The following is a 24,906-nucleotide window of genomic DNA, read 5'->3' on the forward strand; positions in this document are numbered from 1 at the left end:
GTTGTGCAGCAAAATTGGAAGGGAGAGTTTATTCGCGACATACACTGTTATTTATAAACTACTCGATCGAGCCGAACACTCGAAATTGAACGAAGAATGTTCGTGTTTCGTTAAGCACGATATGAAGTGACAGGGCTGTGCCTGAACATCCTCCCCCCGTTGACGCAAGTCAACAAACAAAACAAAAACAATCAAAATAAATAGAAATTAGGTGCATGTGCTCTCGTCGGTCTCTGCCACAGGTAAGATACAAATTTTTGTTATCGGACGAGTTACGATACCTTTTGATGTTTTCAGTGTTACTACCCGTGTCAGCTTGTCGTCTCCGGTGTGCACATGTACGATACGTGCGAGTGGCCAACGGGTTGGGGGGAGGAAATCATCCTTCAGGATGACCAGTCTGCCAGGTAAGATGCTGTCGTTCCTCTTCGCCATGGTGCTATCACGTTGCATCTCTTGCAGGTATTCCGTCGTCCAGTGCTTCCAGAAGCGCTGCACCATTACTTGCCACTTCTGCAAGTCGCTGAGGGTGCAGGAACGAAGATGGGTGTAGTCCGGCTCGGGGACAGCATGCATCGATGTGCCCACGAGGAAATGCGCTGGGGTAAGTGCCGATAGCTCGTTAGGGTCGTCTGACATAGGTAGGAGAGGACGCGAGTTCATCGCCGCCTCAATCTGATGTAGGACAGTTGTGTAGCCTTCGTAGGATAGTCGCGTGCTGCCTAACTGCCGAAAAAGGTGTCGCTTGGCGGTCTTCACAGCTGCTTCCCACAATCCGCCGAAATGTGGTGCCTTGGGAGGGGTGAAGTGCCAATTGATGCCGCGGTCAGTGCAATCTGTCACAATTAGATGTAGCTGCTGTTCATCGCGAAACATTTCGAACAGCTCGTGAAGCTCCCTCGCCGCGCCTTCGAAGTTTTTCCCGTTGTCCGAATGTATGTGTGCCGGTAAACCGCGTCGTGCTGTGAATCTGTGTAATGCAGCTAAAAAACCAGCAGTAGTTAGATCACTTACCAGCTCCAAGTGTACGGCCTTAGTGGAAAAACACACAAACACGCAGAGGTAGCATTTTCCCGGGGCGGCTCGTTTATGGGCTGGCTTCAGGTATAATGGACCGGCGTAATCCACTCCGGTAACACTAAAAGGCCGGCTGGGAGTGATGCGCTGCGCTGGAAGCTGTCCAAGTTGTTGCTGTTCAAGTGTCGGTCGCTGTCGAATGCACCGAAAACAATTCTGCACAATGTGCTTAACAAGATGCCTTCCATCTAACGGCCAAAACTCTTCGCGAATTCGAGATAAGAGCAGCCTTCCTCCTCCATGACGAAGCTCCTCGTGTTGATACTTTGCGATCAATTGCGCGAACGGATGTTTCTTGGGAAGCAAAACAGGATGCTTCGCTTGGTAGGGAAGTTGAGATAGTCGTAAACGTCCACCTACACGGATGATCCCTTGTTCGTCAAGGAATGGACTTAGTGCACGTAAAGGTGATTGCCTCATGTCTTCGTTTCCTTTTTTGAGCTGCCCGAGTTCAGCTGAAAATGCATCCTGCTGTGCTAGGCGGCTTAACACAGTGTTTGCTGTTTCCATGTACTCGGGTGTGACGATTAAAGGTGCGGGGTGCTGTGCTGCTGTTCGCTGAGTGCGTGCCTTTTCCTTAGCGTTACGTGTGAAGCGAATGCAGTATGATACGATACGCAGCAATCGCTTGTAGCTAGAACACAACGCAAACCAAGGGTGATTAGTGGTTGTGTTTACAACGGCAGCACTCACCTGGCGAATCTCTAGATTCGTTTCGTTGGCTGGTTCCGGGTTAGAGTTGGGCCAGATGGAAGCGGGCAAAGATAGCCAATCCGGACCGAAGCTCCACAGTTTGCTTTTCAGGAAATCAGCGGCTGACATGCCTCGTGAAACCAGGTCAGCAGGATTAGACGCGCCGGGTACATGTCTCCACTGCCGCGGGTGTGAGTAATGCTGCACTTCAGATACCCGGTTAGCCACAAACGTTGCCCATGTGTTGGGTGTGGCGCTGATCCAGGTTAAGGTGATGGTGGAATCCGACCAAAAGAAGGATTCTGCAACGTTGATCCCCATCGCCTTCTTTACTCGGTGATGCAGGTGTGCTCCTAATACAGCAGCGCATAGTTCAAGGCGGGGTAGTGTGACGCGCTTGAGCGGTGCCACATGCGATTTGGAAGAAAGCAACGTTATGCGAATCTGCCCACCTTCGCCTTCACAACGCGCATAAATGCAGGCTCCATATGCTGCCTCCGATGCATCACAGAAGGTATGTAGCTGAATACGCGCACCAGGTAGAAGCGCATAACGACTAACCTTGAATTTAGAGATGAGTTGCCAATCCTCTTGTATTGTTTTCCATTTCTTACAGATAGTATCTGGAACATACTCGTCCCAACCAGCTTTCTGCAACCATAATTCCTGCATCATCATCTTGGCCCGAATGACAATCGGGGAGATCAGGCCCAGCGGATCGAACATGCGAGCTACGTTGGATAGAATGGATCGCTTTGTCGGAATGGACACATCACTGGATATTGCGGATTCGAAGGATAAAACGTCATGCTCTGGCTCCCATGAAACACCAAGAGCCTTTACCGTCTCGTGTGGTAAGAATTGCCGCGCTGACTGTGTGCCGATTTGATCCGCATTTAAACCGGCGAGCACCTCGAGCTGATTGGATGTCCACTTTCGCAGCTCGAAGCCGCCTTTGGCGAGCAATTGAGAAAGCTCGATTCGCAACTGGCGAGCATTTCCGATGGAATCAGCACCACCGATGAAATCGTCAACGTAGAAGTTAGTTTTCAAAGCAGCTGCAGCATTGGGACAAGAGGCGCCCTCATCGTTTGCAAGCTGCAGCAATGTTCTGGTTGCCAAGAATGATGAGGGGGCTAAGCCATAAGTAACCGTATTCAGCTCAAAATATTCTATTGGCGAGTGAGGCGAAAATCGAAAGCAAATGCGTACAAATTTCCGGTTGTTAGGATGGAGCAATACTTGTCGATACATTTTCGCAATATCTCCAACAACGGCTACCTTATATGTGCGGAAGCGCAAAATTATGTCGAGCAGATCGTCCTGCACGACAGGGCCGACGCATAACGCCTCGTTTAGCGAAAAGCCGGTGGACGTCTTAGCTGAACCATCAAATACCATGCGAACCTTTGTTGTGGAGCTAGCGGCTTTGAACACGGGATGGTGAGGCAGATAATACGCGCGTTCGTCGTCGGAGGGATTTTTTATGCGTGACATGTGCCCAAGCTCCAGATACTCACGCATGAAATCATGGTACGCCGCTTTTACGTTTGGATCTCGTTCTAACCTCCTTTCTAACAAACTAAACCGCCTTAATGCTGCTGCCTTCGAAAGGCCAAGCTTAACATCGAAGTCTGCTTGTTTAGGTAAGCATACCATATAACGACCAGCTTCATCTCGCTGTGTTGTATCCTTGTAAAATTGCTCACATTTGCGATCCTCAGGAGAATAGCCATCGTTAACCTGTAGTTCTTCTACTTTCCAAAAACGCTCTATTGATTCTTCTAGTGAAACCATACACACCACGGATGAAGTGTGAAAAGTATTTGATGTTGCTGGCTGAGAGGTAGATGCTGATCCACTAACGACCCAGCCAAATACGCTCTCCATCAGGACTGGTAGATTCGATGACATTTTATATTGCGCCCCGCTTACAAAGAACGTGTGATAGTGCCGGGCACCGAGAATAATGTCGATCGGTGCCGACTTCTCGAAATGGGGGTCGGCGAATATGATATGTGGCGGTAATTTCCAGCCGCTGGTGGGCACATCATGTGCGGGCAGGTCAGCAATAAGCTTCTCGACTATCAAAAACTCAACGTTAATCGCATAAGGGCTCGCTCTGGATGAAACCGTGGTGCGCATCGATTTCCGCACCGGGGTGGACGATTGACCAGCACCAATCAGCGTGATATCGACCGTGCCCGATTTGATACCTAGCCGGTTAGCAAAACGGCTACTCATCAAATCTGGCTGGGAGGCACTATCTAAAAGTGCGCGTGCAGGATGCATTATGCCATGTGCATCAACAATGTTTACTAGTGCAGTTTGAAGCAGAGCTTGTTCCGTAGTTTGCCTCAATGCTGCTGCATAAGTGCGTTGCGTGTTTGCCGTGTGATCGTCTGTGTTGTGTGTGTTGCGTACGGAAGCATTTTGCGCAGCTGACGTGTTTGCAGTGGAAAATGTGCCGTAATTTTGTGAAGAGTGTAAAAGCGAGTGGTGTGTTGAATTGCAGTGTCTGCACTTGTATTGCGATGAGCAATCACGCACACGGTGATTGTCGCGCAAGCAATTCAAGCACAATTTCAGTGTCATTGTGTTTCGGTACCGTTCCTCCGGTGACATTTGCATGAAACGGGGGCATTTCGTTAAATTGTGATCGGAGTGGCATAAAGGGCATGTGCGTGTGTCGTGTGATGTTGACGGAAAGCTTGCTAAGCGCATAGGCGGAGCATGTTTATGTGCGTAGTGCGTTTGGTTCACGGTAGGGGGAGCTTCGGTAATGTTTACCTGTAGGGTTTCCAACACTCGCATACGGCGCTGTAAAAATGCGATTAATCCTTCGTAACTAGCATTTTGGCTAGTTGAGGCATTTTCCTCCCAATCTCTTAATGTGGAGGTAGGCAATTTTGTGCACATTAAGTGTTCTAACAAGCAGCTCCATGCCTCCGTTTTTTCGCCTAGATGATTGAGCGTTTTCTTGTGACGTTCGAACTCGTCCACAAGATGGTGAAGGGTTGATGCACTCTCCTTCTTAACGGTGGCCATACCAAAAAGTGCTTGAAGATGCCGTTTCTTTAACAAATACTCATTCGAGCATCGTTCGGTGAGCATTTGCCATGCTAGCTCGTAATTGGCTGCGCTGATCGTGATTGCTTCGATCACCTTTGCGGCCTCGCCTTTCACGGAAGCTCGTAAATAATGAAACTTTTGTATCGGTGGTAGTTCCATGTTTTCGTGAATTAATCCCTCAAAAGTGTCCCTATACGTGAGCCATTGCATGTAATCACCATCGAACTCAGGAAGTGAGATGGTGGGAAGCTTTATCCCTGCCAACGAGTTAGTGTTTGGTGTTGTGCTTGCGGATCGCGGAGCGTGCCTTCAAATGGGCTTCAAGGCGTATTAAACGCGAGCCAAAATCGTCTCGTAACGCGGTATTGTGACTTATCACTTCCTCGGTGGCCGCCGCATCTTCCAATTTGGCCTGAATTGCTTCCAAATCAACGGAAAGCTTCTGGACCTTTGCAATGCGAATGTTGATTTCGATTGCATCCCGTTCCGGGTCAAATTCTGCCAAAAATTGTTCGTGCTTAGCCAATACTGCTAGTAAAACTGTCCTTCTGGACGACAAAACGTTTATCGGAGCAGTCATAGTGCGGTTTGACAAAAAACGCTAAATTTCGCGGACACAGTGAACTCGGTCGATTGTGAGGCGACTAAAGCACAGTTACACGCGCGCAAACAGTGATTATCGCGAGAATAATTAAGATTCAGAAAACCAGAATCGTCTTAATCCTGGTCACGGCACCAATGTTTAATCTCACTATTTCGGATAATTTATTTTCCGCGTTTCGGTGTAACTTTCAAACCTTTAATATTTATCAGCAGTTATTCGTTGTGCAGCAAAATTGGAAGAGAGAGTTTATTCGCGACATACACTGTTATTTATAAACTACTCGATCGAGCCGAACACTCGAAATTGAACGAAGAATGTTCGTGTTTCGTTAAGCACGATATGAAGTGACAGGGCTGTGCCTGAACATGGCATAATAGTAATATTATGATTTATTTATACTCATGAATTATCAATGAATTTATCTTTATTAGCGATTGCTGTACTAATTCGTGTTGGTTCAAAAATTGTTGCTTTTCTAATTATCATATAAAAATAAACAATATTAGGACATGATTATTTATTAATTTGCTCATTCACGACGGTTAAAACAGGCGTTAAAAAATGCTGCTTGGGTTTGTGATAAACAGGCGTTACTTGTAACGCTAGTGTAACGTAGAGGGCTGAGCCTTACTTTTACCATGTGGTTGGTAGTAGAGATGGGTTCGCCGGATCGCACCCACGGTTCCGCTCCGATTCCGGCAAGTATGATTCCGATTCCGACTCCAGAGAAACGGAATCGCTAGTTCCACCGGAATCGTCTGGAATCGTTGGAATCGTCCGGAATCGCCCGGAATCGTCCGGAATCGACCGGAATCGCCCGGAATCGACCGGAATCGCCTGGAATCGACCGGAGTCGCCCGGAATCGCCCGGAATCGTTGGAATCGTCCGGAATCGCCCAGAATCGTCGGAATCGTCCGGAATCGCCCGGAATCGCCCGGAATCGTCCGGAATCGTCCGGAATCGTCCGGAATCGCCCGGAATTGTCCGGAATCGTCCGGAATCGATCGGAATCGCCCGGAATCGACCGGAATCGTCGGAATAGTCGGAATTCCATTTCATTTCATGTCCAGTGGCGCGTTAAACGGTGGGCGGACTGGGCGGCCGCCAGGGGCCCCGGCGATCTAGGGGCCCCGTCATTGTGGATGTTCGACTTCGTTCCTGGATGGGACTTTTACCATCTATTTCAAATTGACTTATTTTTAATTAATTAATTTTTCCCATCGCTTCAAGCACTTTATCACGAGGGCCCCGAACTGCAGAAAACCGGGGCCCCATACTACTCAAAGCAGCACATTAAATGTTCGAAGAAATCTGCCAATACTTGCATCAAAGTCGCAAGCGAAGAACGCTGCGACACGCGCGCACAGCTCAAATCAATACCTCATCATCGTTGGCGCAAAGTATTGGACAGAGCGAGAAATCGTCAATTTTTACTGGTGTGGGTGGCCTGTGCACGAGACACCCAAACCCAAAACCACGCAGAGCAACTTGCTGCTAAAATGGAATGCACAGAACGCTGCGCTTAACTACCACCGAAAACCCGTTATACAACACAAGCATACAACACACCCAAACAAAAATTTAAAGGTCCCGAAACACAATATCAATACACCGGCTCGTAGCCGGTAAAATTAGCAGGAAAAATTGACTAACACCAAGCAAGCAACGGTGCTCCAGTGGGTAGAGGTTTCATTCGAGAAACGATTCCATCGATATCGATGTGTGCGCTTTTCAATTTGGCTTGGATGAAACGTGCCTGTGCTTGTCTAGGGGCCCCTATACTTGTTTTGCAGATGTGTGCCGAAAACAGACAGCTGTTTTCACGCGAAAAATGGTATTCACATCTCAAGCCTGAGATCGTGGAGCGTGCCTGCTTTTAACCCAAAACCTTAAATTTTCACGCGGGGCCCTACTCATCTTTTGTGGTCAACTGACAAATAGGGGAAATCGGGAAGGGGTGGTATTCATATGTCCAAAAAGGAACTGGGCCATGTCCTGGACCATTCCAAAAGTCCATTAATATTAAAATGATGTTTTATCACTATTAACATATAACTTTTTGCGTGAAGACAAGATAAAAAAAACCGATACAGCTATATTGAAGCCAAAACTCAAAGGTGGTTTACGGGGCCCCAACGATTATGTGGACTCTTCGATAAAGGGCCCCCGTCGGTAAGGGCCCCCGTCGGTAAGGGCCCCCGTCGGTAAGGAGGCCCCGTCAATAAGGGGCCCCGTGCATTTGGTCTTAGTGTGGATGGTCGGTGCAGGAGCTCACCAAAAAAACGCGGAGACACTTGCTGCTAAAATCCAACGCACAGAACACAGAACAGAATGCTGCGTTTAACCACAAAGAAAACCCGTTACAACAGCCACAAGCACACATCATACACAGACACAAATTTAAAGGCCCCTACACAGAATTTCAATACAGCGGCTCGTAGCCGGAGAAATTAGCAGGAAAAATTGACACCAAGCTCGCGTCGCTTTAACACTTTGACCGCCAGCCTGACGTCACAGTTTTTGAGTGAGCACGTAGCGCATGGCAAGAGAGCGATGAGAGCGACAGTTTCTCGTGCGATTGTTATCACTCTTTTGTTTCATTGCGATAAGCGGCGTAGCACATGTCGTTCTCGTTCTCTCTTTTCTACCTCATTCGTTCTCAAGAGAATCACTGAACGTCAGATGCAAAGCTGAACGGTGAGCAAAACCGTCATGCGAATTTATATGACACGGCGCTTAAAGTATTAAAAAGCCTAGGAAGGTCGTTTGGTCAACGGTGCTTCAGTGGATTGAGGTTTCATTCGAGAAATGGTTGAATCGATGTCATTGTTTGCGCTCTTGGCTGGGATGAACCGTCCTGTTCTTGTATACGGGGCCCCTGCTACCGCTTTGCGATTGTGTGCCGAAAGCAGACAGCTGTTTCACACGAAAAATGGTATTCACATTCCTGGCCTAGGATAGTGGATTGTGTGTGTCTTTTAATGCAAAAAATAAAATTTTCATTCTTGGCCCTGGACCGAAGAGAAGGGGAAATGGGAAAGGATTCAGGTTAGAAGGAAGGGGGGGGAGGGTATAAAAATACTCAATATGGTTTGTTATCGACTATTTAATTTTTTGCGAATACAACAAGACCAAAAACCGTTACAGCTGCATCTACATACAGCCATACACAGCCATAACACGAAGAACAATCTCCATTGCCTCGGCCATTTGGGGGCCCCGTTGATGATCCCGTCGATTGAGGGGCCCCAGTGAACGTATGAATGACTTGAAACGTCTTATATATAATGTAAATATAGTTTTAAGTTAGAAACTTATAGTATGTTATGATGAGTTTACGAAAAGAAAAAAAACGAAATTAAACAAAAGGTATTGTTCGTATTTCACTCCAAAGTTAAAATTCCGTCAAATTGACTGGTTCCGTAAACCTAGTGTTAATCAACAACTAATAAGATTCTTACATTTGTACTATTTTGATTTCTAAAGCTACGCACCTCTCTAATTATGAACACAGTTATCAAGTCGTACGAGGTTTCATGAACGCTCCAAACATTTTTGGGAAGCCATACTTGCCGGAGGTGCATGCAAAGCAATGACGAAAAAAGTAAAATATGTATTAAATGTTTCTAACATTTACTACTATTGGTTGACTACGATTCCTCACGATTCCGGTTGATTCCGGTCGATTCCGAACGATTCCAACGATTCTAGATGATTCCGGTCGATTCCGGGCGATTTCAGTCGATTCCGGTCGATTGCGACTGTTCACGTTCCGGCCGCCGCGCATCTGTCAATTCCTGTCGTACATTTGAGCCAGGAATGTCGCACACTGAATTCCTCAATATCGTTCGACATGCAATCTAGCTTCTTGTGTTACTGTTTGTATCTATTTGTATTAGGTTATGCACTGAATAAATGACATGAAATGAAATGGAATTCCGACTATTCCGACGATTCCGGACGATTCCGGGCGATTCCGGTCGATTCCGGTAGATTCCGGTCGATTCCGGGCGATTCCGGGCGATTCCAGTCGATTCCGGGCGATTCCGGTCGATTCCGGGCGATTTCGATCGATTCCGGACGATTCCGAACGATTCCGAGCGATTCCGGACGATTCCGGACGATTTCGGGCGATTCCGAGCGATTCGATCGATTCCGGACGATTCCGGACGATTCCGAGCGATTCCGGACGATTCCGGGCGATTCCGGACGATTCCAACGATTCCGGGCGATTCCGGACGATTCCGGGTGATTCAGGGCGATTCCGGACGATTCGAGACGGTTCCAACGACTCCGCACGATTCCGACGATTCCGACGATTCCAGACGATTCCAGACGATTCCGGGCGGTTCCGGCTTGTCGGATTGAACCTACCCTTCGGAACTGGGTCCGAAATTTGTTGGAATCGTCCGGACCCAGTTCCGCTTTTTTGTGCGTTTTGCCCAACTCTAGTTGGTAGCATCAAGGATGAAGCATGAGCATGAATTGGAATATGAGGGGAGGGAGTGAATCCGTTAGTTCCTTTTGTATTTTTAGCTCTTTTTTGCATGGGTTCATCCTTCACGTGTGTTCACTATCCCCGAAAATGGTCTGTATTTCGTTGAAGATGTCGGGGATAATTCGTTAACGATTTATCCCCGAAAAGACCAGCGAAAACCAGCGTGGTCGGGAGCTTGGGAAGGCGATTGCTCGAATGCGCCAAATGAGCAAGTTACCAGGTATCATTTTCGGATCACCATTCTTCTTTCTTCAGATAGCAGTTCAGACATATCTTACACGTATGTGATGCTTTAAACCAAAACGAGAAAGCCTGGTCACACCGCTCCGATGCGACTCATGCTTTAAATTCGATCACCCATGTCTATTGAGGCGTTTATACACGAATAGCATATTTGTTCGCAATGTGCAAGCGTATGGAAAACTCTGCGTGCGAGGTGTCAATTCCATATAAAATTTGTCACCTTCACTCTTTTACGCTAATCGTGTAGATGCAGCTTTAGCGATATGTTAAGCGTATTGTCCACTCGACAAAGACGATGAAAATATAACTGACTATCTCATTCGTTCGCTCGTTAACACGTACTGCATCTCTTCGCGTCGTGATTTCTGTAATGTTTTGGAACATAACCCTCTCACGATGTCTTCACCGTTTCCCATATGTGATGGTATAGTTTCCCCATAATTTTGGTATCGTCCTATTGCACATCAATACAATCCCATTTAAAAATAAATATGTGTAACGCTCAATAAATCGTGGAAACGAGCTAAAAAACTATGGAAACCATCTGAAACATTTTGTGTTCCGTTGATAACGGAAGATGAAGAGGAGAGAGAGAGAGGGAGGCATCGTGCCACACGGAACGACATTTGTAGTTGACGGTAGGCACGTACGTATGTATCGATATAATAAGTCGAGTGAAACGCCATTCGGTGTATTGGTGTACGTGTAACCTTGTTTGGCAAGTAAGTGTGGGAGCAAGAGCACGAGGCTAGAAACAGGCGAGCAGGTAGAAACGCGTATGCGATGAATTTATACTGGTAGTGGTAAGAGCGAGCGGTGAATTTCGAACTGAAACGGCATTCTGTTTGTAACAACCGGCTTAGCCAGACGCAAACGCAGCGGTGTTACGTTAGTCAATAAAGCGACACAAAAAACCAAACTTTTCTTTCGTATCCACTGCTTCCCAGAGCAAACTATCCATTGGTCCTTCGAACCGGATGTTAGAAAAGTGTTAGAAGTGTGCATCATGATGACTAGAACATCGAAGTCTGCGAAGGAGAAGCCCGACGAGGAATATGCGGAAGAGGTGCAATCTATTGAGATTGATCCGGACGCGCATGGTTTTATGCGACAAGCAGCAATCGACGAGGTGGTGAGAATAAGGGACACTTTGCTAAAGGCCGCTGACGAAGGGAGCGAATTCTCCAACGCACGGTTGAGAATATTTCAAAGGTCAGTGGAAGGTGCAAGTGTACAGTTTATCGATCACCATCAACGTTTGTTGAAAAGCTTATCAGCGAGTGATCGTCAGAGTGAAACCGCGACTTACCAGGAATTCCGTGTTCTATACGAGGACACAATGACGGAATTGGAGTCAACGTTGGAAGGCCGATCGCCGCCTGTGGTTGAAAAGAAAGAACCAGAAACAATACCCGTGCAAGCGAGTGCGCCTGTAGTGGTGCACACATCGTTGCCGCGTGCCATTCCATCGTTCAGCGGACGATATGAGGATTGGCAAAAGTTTAAGGTAATGTTTCGGGACGTGGTTGATAAAACCAACGAAGAACCACGAATCAAGCTCTATCATTTGCAAAGAGCTCTAACGGGTGAAGCATCAATGATAATTGATGCAAAAACGATCAGTGATGGCAATTATGATCATGCATGGAAATTGCTCGAAGAAAAGTACGACGACAAACGACGGATAGTGGACTTGCACATCAAGGGACTTTTGGATACGGAAAAGATGAAGCAGGAAAATTATGAGTGTTTGCGTGAACTGGTGACGGGTATAGAGACACATGTTGCGAATCTGAAGTTTCTTGGTGAGAGTTTTGATGGTCTGAGTGAGAAATTTGTGGTGTACATTATTTCACAGTGCTTGGACAATGAAACGCGCAAACAATGGGAGTCAACTGTATCACGGAACGAGTTCCCGAAATACGAAGACACTATAACGTTCCTGAAGAGTCGTGTATCAGTGCTTGAGCGTTGCAAGTGTAGTGGTAAATCGGAGAAACAAAAGAATTTCGTCGATAAACCCGGTCGTTCTGGATACAGGGCAAATACGGCTATCACTGAGCAAAGGTGTGCGGTTTGTAAGGCTGCACATGAAACGGAAAAGTGCCCCGAACTAAGCAAATTGAATGTGAAAGAACGAGGAGCGTTGCTCAAGAAAAAAGGGTTGTGTTTTGTTTGCTTGAAGTATGGTCATTGGAAAAATCGGTGCAAGTCATAGATCAAGTGTGAAAGGTGTTCGGGTTTTCATCACACAATCATGCATTACGATCAAGCGGAGAGTGTAGTGAATCAAACAGCATCCGATGAAGTGCCAGATTCCGATGTGGCAGTGTTTAGTGTGAGCCAACACTCAAGGGTTTCAATGTTGCCGAGAGTGCGTGTAATCTTACAAACAGCTCTAGTGAACGTAATAGCCAATGGCGGAAGGTTAGTGCGTTGCCGAGCATTGTTGGATAGCGGCTCTCAGATAAGCTGCATAACACGGCAGCTCGTGAATAAATTGGGGTGTCGAATGGTGAATACTAACATGCCAGTGTCAGGGATCGGGAACGTTAAGTCACCAGTAAACAAGTGTTGTTCGGTGATTGTAAAATCAATGTGTAGAAACTTTACTGTTGACTTGCGTTGTCTTGTGTATGATGAAATAACGGGAACCCTTCCAGGGTCTTATTTCAGTATTGATAATCTGAAAATACCAAGTGATCTTGACTTAGCTGATCCTGACTTTAACAAGCCGGCGTCAATAGATTTGCTTATTGGCATGGATCGTTTACCTTTCATCATGAAGTCAGGGTTCGTCAAACTCTCGAATGAACTTCCAGTTGTGATGGACACTGAATTAGGATGGGTGATTGGTGGCTGTATCGACAGCAGTGACATTGGTGAAGGTGTTCATACGAACATAGCAGTTTCTGATAATTTAGATCAGTTATTGCAAAGGTTTTGGGAAATAGAAGAGATTTCTAACGAACAGTGCGTTCAAACGGAAGCGCAACAATGTGAAGAACGTTTTAAGAAAAGTCATCATCGCGATGTGGAAGGTAGGTATATCGTTCGGCTTCCATTAAGGGAAACAGTTGACAAACTTGGCAACTCACGTTCGATGGCTTTGCGTAGATTTTTTGCTTTGGAAGCTCAGCTAAGTCGCTGTCCAGAAGTGAAGGAGCAGTATTCCATGTTTATGGAGGAATATAAGGCCATTGTCGCGAGGTGGATGAGTCGCTCGATTTAGCTGAAGTTAAAAGGTGGTACCTTCCTCACCATGCAGTTTTGAACCCCAGCAAGAATACCACCAAATGCCGGGTAGTATTTGATGCATCGGCTAAAGTGAATGATATTTCATTAAATGATGTTATGATGACGGGTCCCACTGTGCAGGCTGATTTATTCTCAGTTCAGCTGAGGTTTCGGATGCACAGATACGTACTGAGTGCTGATGTTGCCAAAATGTTTAGGCAAATCAAGGTTGACCCGAGGGATACGCCCTTACAAAGAATATTTTGGCGAGCTGAGCCATTAAGTCCTATCCGTGTTTTTGAATTAACAACTGTAACTTACGGGACTGCTGCAGCCCCTTTCTTGGCAACAAGAACCTTGCTACAGTTGGCTGACGATGAACAGCTACGGTTTCCGTTGGCTAGTCGTGTAGTAAAGGAAAACTTCTACGTGGACGATGGACTTTTCGGTGCGAACCATGTGGAAGAGTTGTTAGAGGTGCAGCGTCAGATTGTTCAATTGTTCGATTCAGCTGGGATGCATTTGCACAAGTGGGCGTCTAATTCTGAAGTGTTGTTGAGCGAAGTGCCGAAAGAAGATCGAGATTCATTTACGGTGTTGGGCGAGAGCAAGGCAAATGAAATAATAAAAAACTTTGGGTATCAAGTGGAACCCTGCTACGGATGAATTTATTTTCATCACCCCACAGATATCGGAAAACTCGGCCCCAACGAAAAGAGAAGTGCTTTCGGCATTGGCCAAAATTTTTGCTCCTCTTGGCCTCATTTCACCTGTTACTTTAGTAACAATAAATTTATTTCCGATAATTTTCAACAACGGCGATTCGATATTAATGCGCACGCTTAAAAATTTGTCCGGTCTCTCTCGTGTTTGCTTTCTAACTCCTTGCTGCTAATTGCGCCAAACTCGACCTTCTTTGACCCTTTCGCTAAGGTTTGCGACCTTAGCATGAAGCGCTAGTCATCTCGCTCTTATCACTGCCTAATCTCCTGATCGTACGCTAGCGCCAATCTGCGCTTGGTGGTGGAATCGCTCCGGTTAATCCGTTCGCTTCAATCCTTTCGCTGACAGGTGTTTGTTTACATCATACCGCGTGCCAAAACGTGTCAACACCCGACCCCGTCAATCCTGTGCGTTCGTTTAAGGGATTTACAAGATTTAAGCACGTTTTTCGCGAGTGAACTAGTAGGCCTACAACTAAAGTACTATTCCGTGGACTCGGTGATAAGTTATCTTTTCTTAAACTTCAACGTTCAGTACCGCTAATCTCACAACTGGTCTTTTTAGCCTTTTTCCTTGTGCGGTCCGCACGATGGCTTGACATACCCTGCCATCCCTACCGGGAATTACCTCTTCAACTATCGCCCTCAACCAACTCTTTCTTGGACCCTCTGCAATAAACACCAAATCGTTCACGTTCAACCGGCTGGTGTCGTCGTGCCACTTTGATCGCGTGTGTTTGGTGGGCAAATACTCTTTGAGCCACCGATCCCAAAATGCATCCGTCAGCGCGGAGGCTCTCTTGTAGCTGCTTCGAAGCGTTTCCGCTAAGTCTGGACATTCCCCCAGTTGCTGCTTTTTGCCATAGGAACTGCCCAGCAAGAAGTGGTTCGGTGTGATCGCCTCTACGTTAGAATTGCTTTGGGGCATGTAGGTGAGAGGTCGTGAGTTAATGAGGCTTTCTGCCCCTGCTAACGCTGTTAACAAAATCTCGTCGTTCAATTTTCGCCCATCGTCAAGCGCTTGCATTGCATCCTTTACGCTGCGAACCATCCGTTCCCAAACTCCCCCCATATGAGGGGCAGACGGTGGGTTGAAAACCCATCTCGTGTCTGTATTGGTGAATGTTTCGGCACATGAGTAGTTAATGTCTTTCAGCTGCCGTGTTAGCTCATTACTGGCTCCAACAAAGTTGGTCCCGTTGTCTGAAAATATTTCTTTTGGTGGCCCTCTACGATTCACGAAACGTCTTATTGCCATGATGCAGGACTCCGTGGACAGGCTATGTGCCACCTCCAAATGTACTGCTCGTGTTACTAAGCATGTGAATACTGCCACATAACGCTTTTCTGACCGTCTTGCATTCACAACGTCTAGAGGTCCCAAATAGTCTATGCCGACACTGCAGAATGGGCGAATATAGGGTGTAAGTCTTTCTTTTGGTATCGGGGCCATGCGAGGGGATACGGGTTGTTTTAATTTTACATCGTTGACAATGTTTCTTAGTTTTTGCTACGCATGATCGAAGGTTTTTGATGTAAAAGCGTTGCCTTATTTCATTAACTACGGTCTCACTGTTGCCGTGGCCAAAACGATCGTGGTAGTCTTTTAGGATCAGGGCGGTTATATTGTGTGTTTTTGGTAGGATTATAGGGTACCGTGCATCATAGGGAATATGGTTTGCTCTGGCTATTCGTCCGTCGATTCGTAATATTCCAAATTCGTCTGCGAACGGGTTTAAGTTATGAAGAGCACTGCTACGTTCTAAATGGGGTTGTTTTTCAGCGCTTGGCTTTGCTGTCAATACTTGCACTTCTTTTTCATACGCCTCTCTTTGGGCCATGCTCAATAGGAATCGTTCGGCCTTTTGTAACTCTGATTCCGAAATTGGTGCCTGTTCGGCCAATAGTGTATGTTTGATGTGCTTTGCTTGGATTTTAGTAGCTTTAATTGTTTGTATTGGCAACCCCTGTGCTTTACGTTTGCAGTTGGTATCAAAACGCCAAAGCAGTGCTACGGTTCGAAGTAGGATTTTCCAACGGGAAAATCGTGAAATGTCTACAAAAATGGGTGGTTGTAGCTCTGAGTGGTGTGCTAGGTAACACGTTTTGCGTTCTGCATTCGTGTCCTTTATAGGTTTCTGTTCGGGCTAATTGCTCTCAGGTAGATACAAGAAAGGCGGTCCGTTCAACCATCTGCCGTGCTGTTCGATATCTGTGTCTTTGCACCATTTAGTGAGGCAATCGGCAGGATTTTCTTTGCTTGGGACATGTCGCCAATCTTTTGGGTCAGACAGTGATAGAATTTCGCCTACCCGGCATGCCACAAATTGTTTTAGTTCGCGAGTTGGTGTTCGGATCCATGACAGTACCACCTCTGAGTCTGTGTGAAAGTACGTGGCGTCAATTTTAATGTCATGGCTGTCACATATCGTGCGTTTCAACCTAGCTCCTAGCAATGCCGCTTGGAGCTCTAATTTCGGGATGGTTAAGTGTTGTAGCGGGGCTACTTTGCTTCGTGCCATTATCAATGCACAATGTACGCCATCGGCTGTTTGCATTCGAAAGTAAGCGGCACAACCGTAACCCAGTTCGCTAGCGTCTGTAAATATGTGCAATTGTACCACATTGTCCGCATTCGGTGCAGCACCTCTGAAATACCATCGAGGGATTTTCACCCTTTGTATTCCGGGAAGTAAACCCGTCCACCGTTTGAAGGTGTGTTGTTGTGCATCATTCAATTCGTCATCCCACCCTAAATTATCGCGCCATAGGTCTTGCATCATCATTCTACCGTGGATTAGTACTGGTGCCACTAATCCCAACGGGTCGAACAGGCTCATGATTGCTCTCAAGACTATTCGCTTTGTTGGTTTCTTTATTCCATCGATATATGGTTTCAGATCGTTATGCCAACTTCCCGAGAATTGTAATGTATCTGTAGACGGGTCCCATAGTATACCTCGCACACGTGGGTGTTTTGTCTCTTCACAAAGGTTAATCTTCTTGTTCTTATCGCTAGCCGATTCTCCTAAACTTGGAAGGACAGACGGTTGGTTGCTCACCCAATTTCGCATGTTGAACCCAGCTTGCCCGTGTATATTTTTCACCTCTTTCACCCGTTGTATAGCTTCTTCTATCGTATCGCAACTATCATAGTAGTCGTCCATATATGTGTTATTAATAATGGCAGCCGACGCTTCTGGAAACTCTTTTGTATGCTCTTCTGCATTTTTGCGCATCACATATTGGGCTGAGCATGGCGAGCAGGTGGCTCCGAAAGTTGCTACGTCCATTATGAACACTTTAGGCGATTCATTTTTGTTGAACCTAAAGAGGAATCTTTGTGAGTGAGTGTCCTCTTTTCTGATGCGAATTTGATGAAACATTTTTTCAATGTCTCCCCCGAAAGCTATTTTTCTTTGGCGAAACTTACAAAGGACTGCAGGTAACTGCACCAGGAGATCTGGTCCTTTCAATAATTGCGAGTTGAGGGACACTCCATTTACTTTGGCTGCTGCGTCCCATACCAATCGTTTCTTTTCAGGTTTTTGAGGGTGGCCGACTACATTTAGTGGTAAGTACCAAGTTCTCCCTTGGCAGGCAGAAGATAGTTCTGTCTCGTCTGCTTGGTGGGCATAACCATTTTTTATATACGCTCGCATCTGATCGTGTACATTTTCTTTTAGGTCTGGATCCCTCTCCAACTTTTTCTCGAGAGCACGCAGTCGAGCTAAAGCCATCGGTTTGCTGTCTGGGAAATCCACTATATCGTTTTTCCACAACAGGCCTGTTGTATATCGACCGTCGATTTTTGTTGTGGTAGCTTCTAGCATCGCTTTAGCTCTTTGCAAATCTTCTGGTTCAGGCAGGAATTTGTTGAATGAGCTTACTGGACTTTCTTCTAAGGCAAAGTATTTTCTCATTGTCTCGTTCAACTCGTAGTCGCAGGGTTTTTCGCTATCGGCATCGTCGTTGGTAGCTTCGCCGTGATGAACGTTAAGGAATGCATTCCCCTGATTCGTTTCGGTGGTTGTATTGTACGGTCCGTAAATAGCCCAACCTAACGCGCAGCGCACAGCAATAGATTCGCCGGGGTGTCCTGAACGCGTTTCCAGGGGTTGGATTAGATTTACATCAGCTAGTCCAATCAGCAGTTGGGTCATCGGATCGTCGTAGGTGTGGAGCGGGACATCCTGTAAATAGTTAAGTGTACTTATCAGTGTGTTGCATTTTTTGTTATATAGAGGAAGACTTAGCTTGTTGACAGTGTGAGCGGCCGCTATTGAATAGTGCCGCTCATCCCCCATTACTGATATCTCCATGCTGACGCGTTGTGATGCAGTTTCCTTTCTAGTCACGTTAGAAGTCCAGTGTAGTTCCAGTGGGTCCGGGTTTCCTTTTAAACCGAGGCGTTCAGCTAAGACGGTTTCCACCAGTGTGAGTGACGATCCTTCATCAAGGAACGCCAATGTTTTTATGCTCACTGGTCCATTGTGCACTGTAACAGGCACGATCCGGAAAAGTATGTCAGTGGGTCTCTGCTTCATTCGATGAACACTACACTCAGCTACCGTTGTCGGAGGGTTAGGAGCACGCGCAAGGTTTGGGTTATGTAGCAGTGTATGGTGTCGTTCACGGCAACCTAAGACTTCGCACGAGGATCTCGATTTGCATGGCTTAGTGCCATGGTTTCCCAAGCAGTTGTAGCACAGTCTTAGTCTCCTCACAGTCAGCAGGCGGTCTTCTACTGGTAGGCGCTGGAATCTTTCACAGGTTTTGACTCGATGAGTTGGGTTTTGGCAAAGCAAGCATTTAGGCATCCTGTTGATATTACCTTCTCTGGCTTTAGACGTGTGGGCTTCTGAGTCAGGAGTTGCCGGGCTGGTGGCGATAGCTTCTTCTGAATGCACAAAGATGTGTGATCGTTGCTGATTCCTCATCATTCGAGGGAAATTCGACTTAGGTGGAGTGTAGGTGGTCACCTCACTTGCCTTTTCCACTAGCTGTTCCATGAACTGTCCAAATTCTTGAAGCGAGGGGTCTGTTTTGTGGGTTTCTTTTACGGCAAATTTGTAGCTAACCCACTCAAGACGTCTTGAAGCCGGTAGCTTTTCAACTAGCTCCTCTAGCAGCTCATGGTTCGACAAGTAGTGCTTTCTATCGGGTGAGCTCAGTTGCTTACACAAGTGTTGTACCGCTAAGCCGAAAGTAATCAACTCATCCAATCGTTCCGGTCCCGGTGCTGGTACTTGGCGAATTTTCGCTAGCATGTCTTTGGCTACGAGCGATGGCTTGCCAAATAATCGTTGCAGCGTTTTTATAATTAGCGGCACTGATTGCGGCGAATCAAACCAGCCTTCGACAACCTCGCGCGCTCCCCCTGTCAAACACTCCTCCAACCTGGCTAAATTTTCCACGTGGGATAACCCACATGCAGCCGTAGATTCCACGTAGCTGTTGTAGAATTTTGGCCAGTCCCTTGGTGTGCCTGAGAACGTCGGCAGTTTTTTGGGCCACGTCTGTCTCGCTGCGATCTGGTCTGCCGTTAGCTTCGTTGTGTAGCTACCCATCGGCGTCGACTCTTTCATCCCGTTATCCTGCGGGTGCAGGGTAGAGTTGACATCCGGGAAAAAATTACATTGCTTGTGTAGCCATTCTGCTAATTTTGCTTTACCACTAACTTCCGCAACAGAAGGCACATATTCACTCCCTCTCGCCGAGCACTGCGTGATCAACTTGGTCATTTTCTCCATCATTGCACCCTGCGTTTCCGCATGCCGAGCGGCCATCATCTTCTGCTCTTCTAATAGACGGTTCACCGTTTCATTTTGCTCTCTCACCAAGTTTTCTAATGCCGTTCGATGCGACGAAGCATATGACCTTATGCTGGGCGTTCGACCTGCCTCACGTTGGGGTGTTGGTGAGGAGTAATGCGATCCTTCTTCTGGTTCTAATGCGCCAGGTGGTTTGGTGGCCGGCTTCTCAATCGGCTTCATGTCGCCATCACGGTGAGCAGCTTCGGATTTGGGCTTCCCATCTTGAAGCGAGTTGCTGCTCTCCTTAGGCTTACTGCCGGATGCCATTTCCCCCTTCCCTTCTGCGCGGCTCATTTTAGAATCCTCGGGACCCTCCTTAGATGCACACTTTTCACAAAACCACGTTTCGTTTTTAATGCTCCACGATACGTTAGCGCAGTCGAAATGGTTCCACTGCCTACACTTTTCACAAGCAACCATGTTCGATGCACCATTTTCACGGTCACACGCAACGCAATCGAACTACTTCGCGGGTCTCGGCATTTTGCATAAATCTCACTTTTTGAGATAAAAAAGACGTTTGTAAACGCGAATCAGATATCACGATTGAGAATTTTTTTTTAAGTTTTGTTACTTTAGTAACAATAAATTTATTTCCGATAATTTTCAACAACGGCGATTCGATCTTAATGCGCACGCTTAAAAATTTGTCCGGTCTCTCTCGTGTTTGCTTTCTAACTCCTTGCTGCTAATTGCGCCAAACTCGACCTTCTTTGACCCTTTCGCTAAGGTTTGCGACCTTAGCATGAAGCGCTAGTCATCTCGCTCTTATCACTGCCTAATCTCCTGATCGTACGCTAGCGCCAATCTGCGCTTGGTGGTGGAATCGCTCCGGTTAATCCGTTCGCTTCAATCCGTTCGCTGACAGGTGTTTGTTTACATCATACCGCGTGCCAAAACGTGTCAACATCACCAGTGATTGTGATTGCTAAAATCTTAATGCAAGAGTTGTGGAAGGCACAGCTTGGCTGGGATAACAAGGTGGATGATTCTCTTTTGCATGGATGGACGAAATTTCTTGCTGCGTTACCAAGAGAGAATCAAATACGTATTCCGCGTCAAATGGTGAACGATGACTCAGCCTTCTTCGAGTTGCATGGGTTTGCAGACGCTTCGGACAAAGCATACGGTGCGTGCGTGTACATTCGGTCGGTTAACGGACATGGTAGTGCTGAGGTGCGTTTAGTGACAAGCAAGTCTAAGGTTGCTCCTCTGAAACCTACTTCGATACCACGAAAGGAACTGATGGCTGCGGTGCTTCTGATTGACGATCAAGGTTGTAGATGCTTTGTTTAGAACAACGTTTAGAAGCATCAACTTATGGTCCGACAGTCAGGTGGTGCTTGCCTGGTTGAAAAACCCTTTAGATCGTTTGGAAGTGTTTGTACGCAATCGAGTAGCAGAGATCACGTCTCATCGCGAGTTAACATGGTGGTACGTTAACACAGCAATCAACCCAGCGGAAATCGTGTCAAGAGGATAGTTGGCTTCTGAACTTGCCGACAACGAGCTTTGGTGGAACGGGCCAGCATTCTTGAGAGAATGTACGGTAGAAGCTGAGCCGGTAAGGGATCTTCCTGAATCTGCCATTCCGGAACTACGCTCGGAGATTAAAATTCACGTGGCAATGGCCAAGGAGGAGTTTCCGTTCTTATTCAGGTATGAGTCATTTCGTAAGGTTCAAAGAATAATGGCATATGTTTTACGATTCGCAGACAACACCAGGCGTCTGAAGGAGAATCGTATCAAGGACTCTACCTTGCGAATTATAGAACTACGAGATTCGTCAAGACGGATTGTAGGATTAGTTCAGCAGATGGAACTATCGAGCATCATAACGGCAGTCAAAAACGGTAGCCGCAATCATCGTTTTGCGAATTTGAACCTGTTTCTAAAAGATGGTTTGCTAAGAGTGGGTGGACGTCTGCAACATTCTCAGCTACCATACGAAAGCAAGCATCAATTGTTGCTGCCTAATACGAGTGTAATTACGAGCAGAATCATCACTATGATACATCGTGAGCATCTGCATGTGGGGTGCTCGGGCGTTATCAACATTCTACGACAACAATACTGGTTGACGAATGCGCGGTCCACGGTGCGCAAGGTTCTTCGAGGATGTGTTCTTATGTGGAATGGGGTTTCTGCCGCTATTGCGTGGAGTGTGTTCAGGGGGGTGGTCTTTGAGCAGCCGGTGACTTTTCTGAGTGATTGGTTTAGTATTGTGTTTAGTTTGTTTTTTTTTTTGGTTTTGTTGGCGTTACTGCTAAGAGAAATTCCGTATTCTAAACTTCCTCTTATTAGGGATCGATGTAGTTGGATAGTCTTTTCTGGATTGATGTGTTTTGATCTATTGCATACTGCTTTAATGAAATTTAGTTTTTGTTGTGCTATTTGGGTTTGCTTGTCGATGTGTGAGTGGAATTTTAGGTTGTTGTCAATATCTATGCCTAGAAATCGGTGGGAGATTACTTGTTGAATGCAGGTGTCTTCTAGTTTTATGTTGTTTCTTGTTGTTTTGTGGGGGAAATTGCATAATCTTGGTTTTTTCTGTGTTTATTTTTAGGTTGAGGCTATTGAATGTTTCATGCAGTGTATTTAGGGTTCGTTGGAGTTTTGTTATTGTTGCTGAGGCAGTGATTCCGCTTTCTATGATAGCAAAATCATCTGTATATTATATTAGTTTCGTTTTATTGTGGTTTAAACTATGGCAGTCGCTTGTATATATATTGAATAATAAGGGTGAAAGGACGTCACCTTGCGGAAGTCCCATGGATATTCTCCTACTGATCTTTTTCCCGTCGGCTGTGATTTCGACCGATCTGTTATTTAGGAATCCTACAATCCATCTAATATCTTCTTTGGATATCATTTTCCTGGTGAGGATCTTTTCAAGGATGTCAACTTTCACACTGTTGTAGGCGTTTTTTACATCAATAAAAATCACTCCAGTGTGCATTTTTTCCTCAAAATGTTCTTGATTGTGTTAACAATCCAATCAACAGCGGATGTTGTGGTACGATTTTTCCTAAACCCAAAAGTTGTGTTGGGTAATAGGTCATATTTTTCGAAAACATAGCTTAGGTTGTGTAGTACGGCTGTGTTTGCAACTTTTGTTATGGTTGGGAGTAAGGCTATAGGTCTGTAGTTTTCGGCTAGGGTATGGTCTTTTCCAGGTTTTTCGATGGCGATTATTTTTATTTTTTTTAGTTTTTTTTCTATTTTTCCTGTTTGGTACATTCTGTTGATGTCGTTTATGATTGCAGTTGAGTTATTGTTGTATAGGATTTTTAGTGTGTTGTATGATATTTTGTCTATACCTGGGGATGATTTTTTTTGGATTTGAGTATGTTGCCCATTTATTTTTGTCCAGTAAGGCTTTGTCACTCATGAAGTGAGGGGTTCGTATTGTATTTTTTTTGTTTTGTTGGTCCAAAGTGTATGTTTAAAAATTCGTTTGCCATTTTTTTGTCTTTTTCTACATTATTTTCTTTCCTGGGTTTCACTTTGAAGCATCCCATGAGGTCCTAGAGATCCTCCATCTTTGTTTGCATATTGATTAGTTCCAGTTTATCTTCTATTCTTTTTGCTTTGGCAAGGTTTCTTTAGTATCTGAATTTGGCTGAATCTCTTTTATACTCTATTTGATTTGTTATCGTTTTGTTTTGGTTAAAGCTTTTCCGGGATTCTCACTTTTTTCCCACGCCATTTTAATTTCTTCTGACCACCATGATTTTGGTTCTAAGGTGGTTTTGCTTCTATTACTTAAGATTATGGAAGGGTGGAGAATCCTTCAACTAGATCGACCACGTGTTAATAAGCCGCCGACGACAGTCGAGTCTGTTAAATGTCAGAACATATCGAGGAGCCAATATCGATTCCGATCACTACTTGGTTGGCTTAGTGATACGTTGTAGAATCGCCCGCCCCCGCGCCAATGGGGGCGGAGAAACCACGCAGGCTCGGCTCAACACGGACTCTCTAAGGGACATTACTGTCCAACAGGAATTCAAAGCCGCTTTAGAAGAGTCTCTACTACCAGAAGACAGATACGAAACTACGAGCGAGAGGTGGAACGCTCTAAAAACAAAAATAATAAACTGTGCAAGAAATATACTCCCACCACGTCGTGGCAACACCAAATCTGGCTGGTTCGACGATGAATGCAGACAAGTGACCGAACGTAAGAATACTGCATACCGAGTAATGCAGCAACGGCATAGAACGCGGGCATGCGCAGAGGAATATTCACGGCTTAGACGCGAAGAGAAACGAGTTCACCGCTCCAAGAAGCATGCTTTGGAAGAGCAAAACATGCGGGAACTCGAGCAAACCAGAGAGGCGTACGGACCGACACGAAAGTTTTACCAAGCGATAGCAGGTCATCGAAACAACGTTGTACCTAAGGTAACCTGCTGTCGCAACAAGGATGGAGATCTGGTCAGTAACCAGCCAGAGGTCCTCTCGCGGTGGGCTCAGTACTTTGATGAATTACTCAATGACCAGTTTAGCGAACAGCTAGAAGCGCCACTAGCAGATAATGTCATGCTACTGCCACCTAGCATAGAAGAAACACGAAAGGCTATCCGTCGGCTGAAAAATAACAAGGCACCCGGAACCGACGGAATTGCAGCCGAACTGGTCAAGAATGGAGGTGCGCGACTAGAAAACGAGATTCATCAAATTGTTACTGAGGTGTGGGATAGCGAATCGATGCCTTGTGATTGGAATCTCGGCATCATCTACCCCATATACAAGAAGGGAGATAGGTTGGACTGCAACAACTACAGGGGTATTACGGTGTTGAATACCGCCTATAAAATATTCTCCCTGATCCTTCAGGTTCGCCTTGTCCCGCACGTCGAAGAGATAGTAGGAAACTATCAAAGAGGATTCCGAAACCGAAAATCAACCACTGATCAGATCTTCACCATGCGGCAGAT

At 46.0% G+C, this 24,906-nt stretch overlaps 1 protein-coding gene across 1 annotated transcript; it reads right to left on the bottom strand.

The window, feature by feature from the left end:
• Positions 1-1,660: 1,660 nt before the first annotated feature.
• Positions 1,661-4,062, bottom strand: LOC120947436 (uncharacterized). The gene is made up of 2 exons (XM_049611152.1): positions 1,771-4,062; positions 1,661-1,711 (listed from the first exon to the last, which is right to left on the bottom strand). The coding sequence occupies exons 1-2, from the start codon at positions 4,060-4,062 to the stop codon at positions 1,661-1,663; spliced, it is 2,343 nt and encodes a 780-aa protein (XP_049467109.1).
• Between the last annotated feature and the right edge of the window lie 20,844 nt (positions 4,063-24,906).

The sequence above is a fragment of the Anopheles coluzzii genome, chromosome X (genome assembly GCF_943734685.1).
Source record: "Anopheles coluzzii chromosome X, AcolN3, whole genome shotgun sequence".
NCBI classification, from domain to species: domain Eukaryota; kingdom Metazoa; phylum Arthropoda; class Insecta; order Diptera; family Culicidae; genus Anopheles; species Anopheles coluzzii.

Bases quoted from the DNA above. Each gene is read 5' to 3' on its own strand.
- LOC120947436 (XM_049611152.1), bottom strand. From the start codon at position 4,062: ATGCATCCTGCACGCGCACTTTTAGATAGTGCCTCCCAGCCAGATTTG. The intron at 1,712-1,770 runs GTGAGTGCTGCC...GTTGTGTTCTAG, and splicing joins CGAATCTAGAGATTCGCCAG to CTACAAGCGATTGCTGCGTA.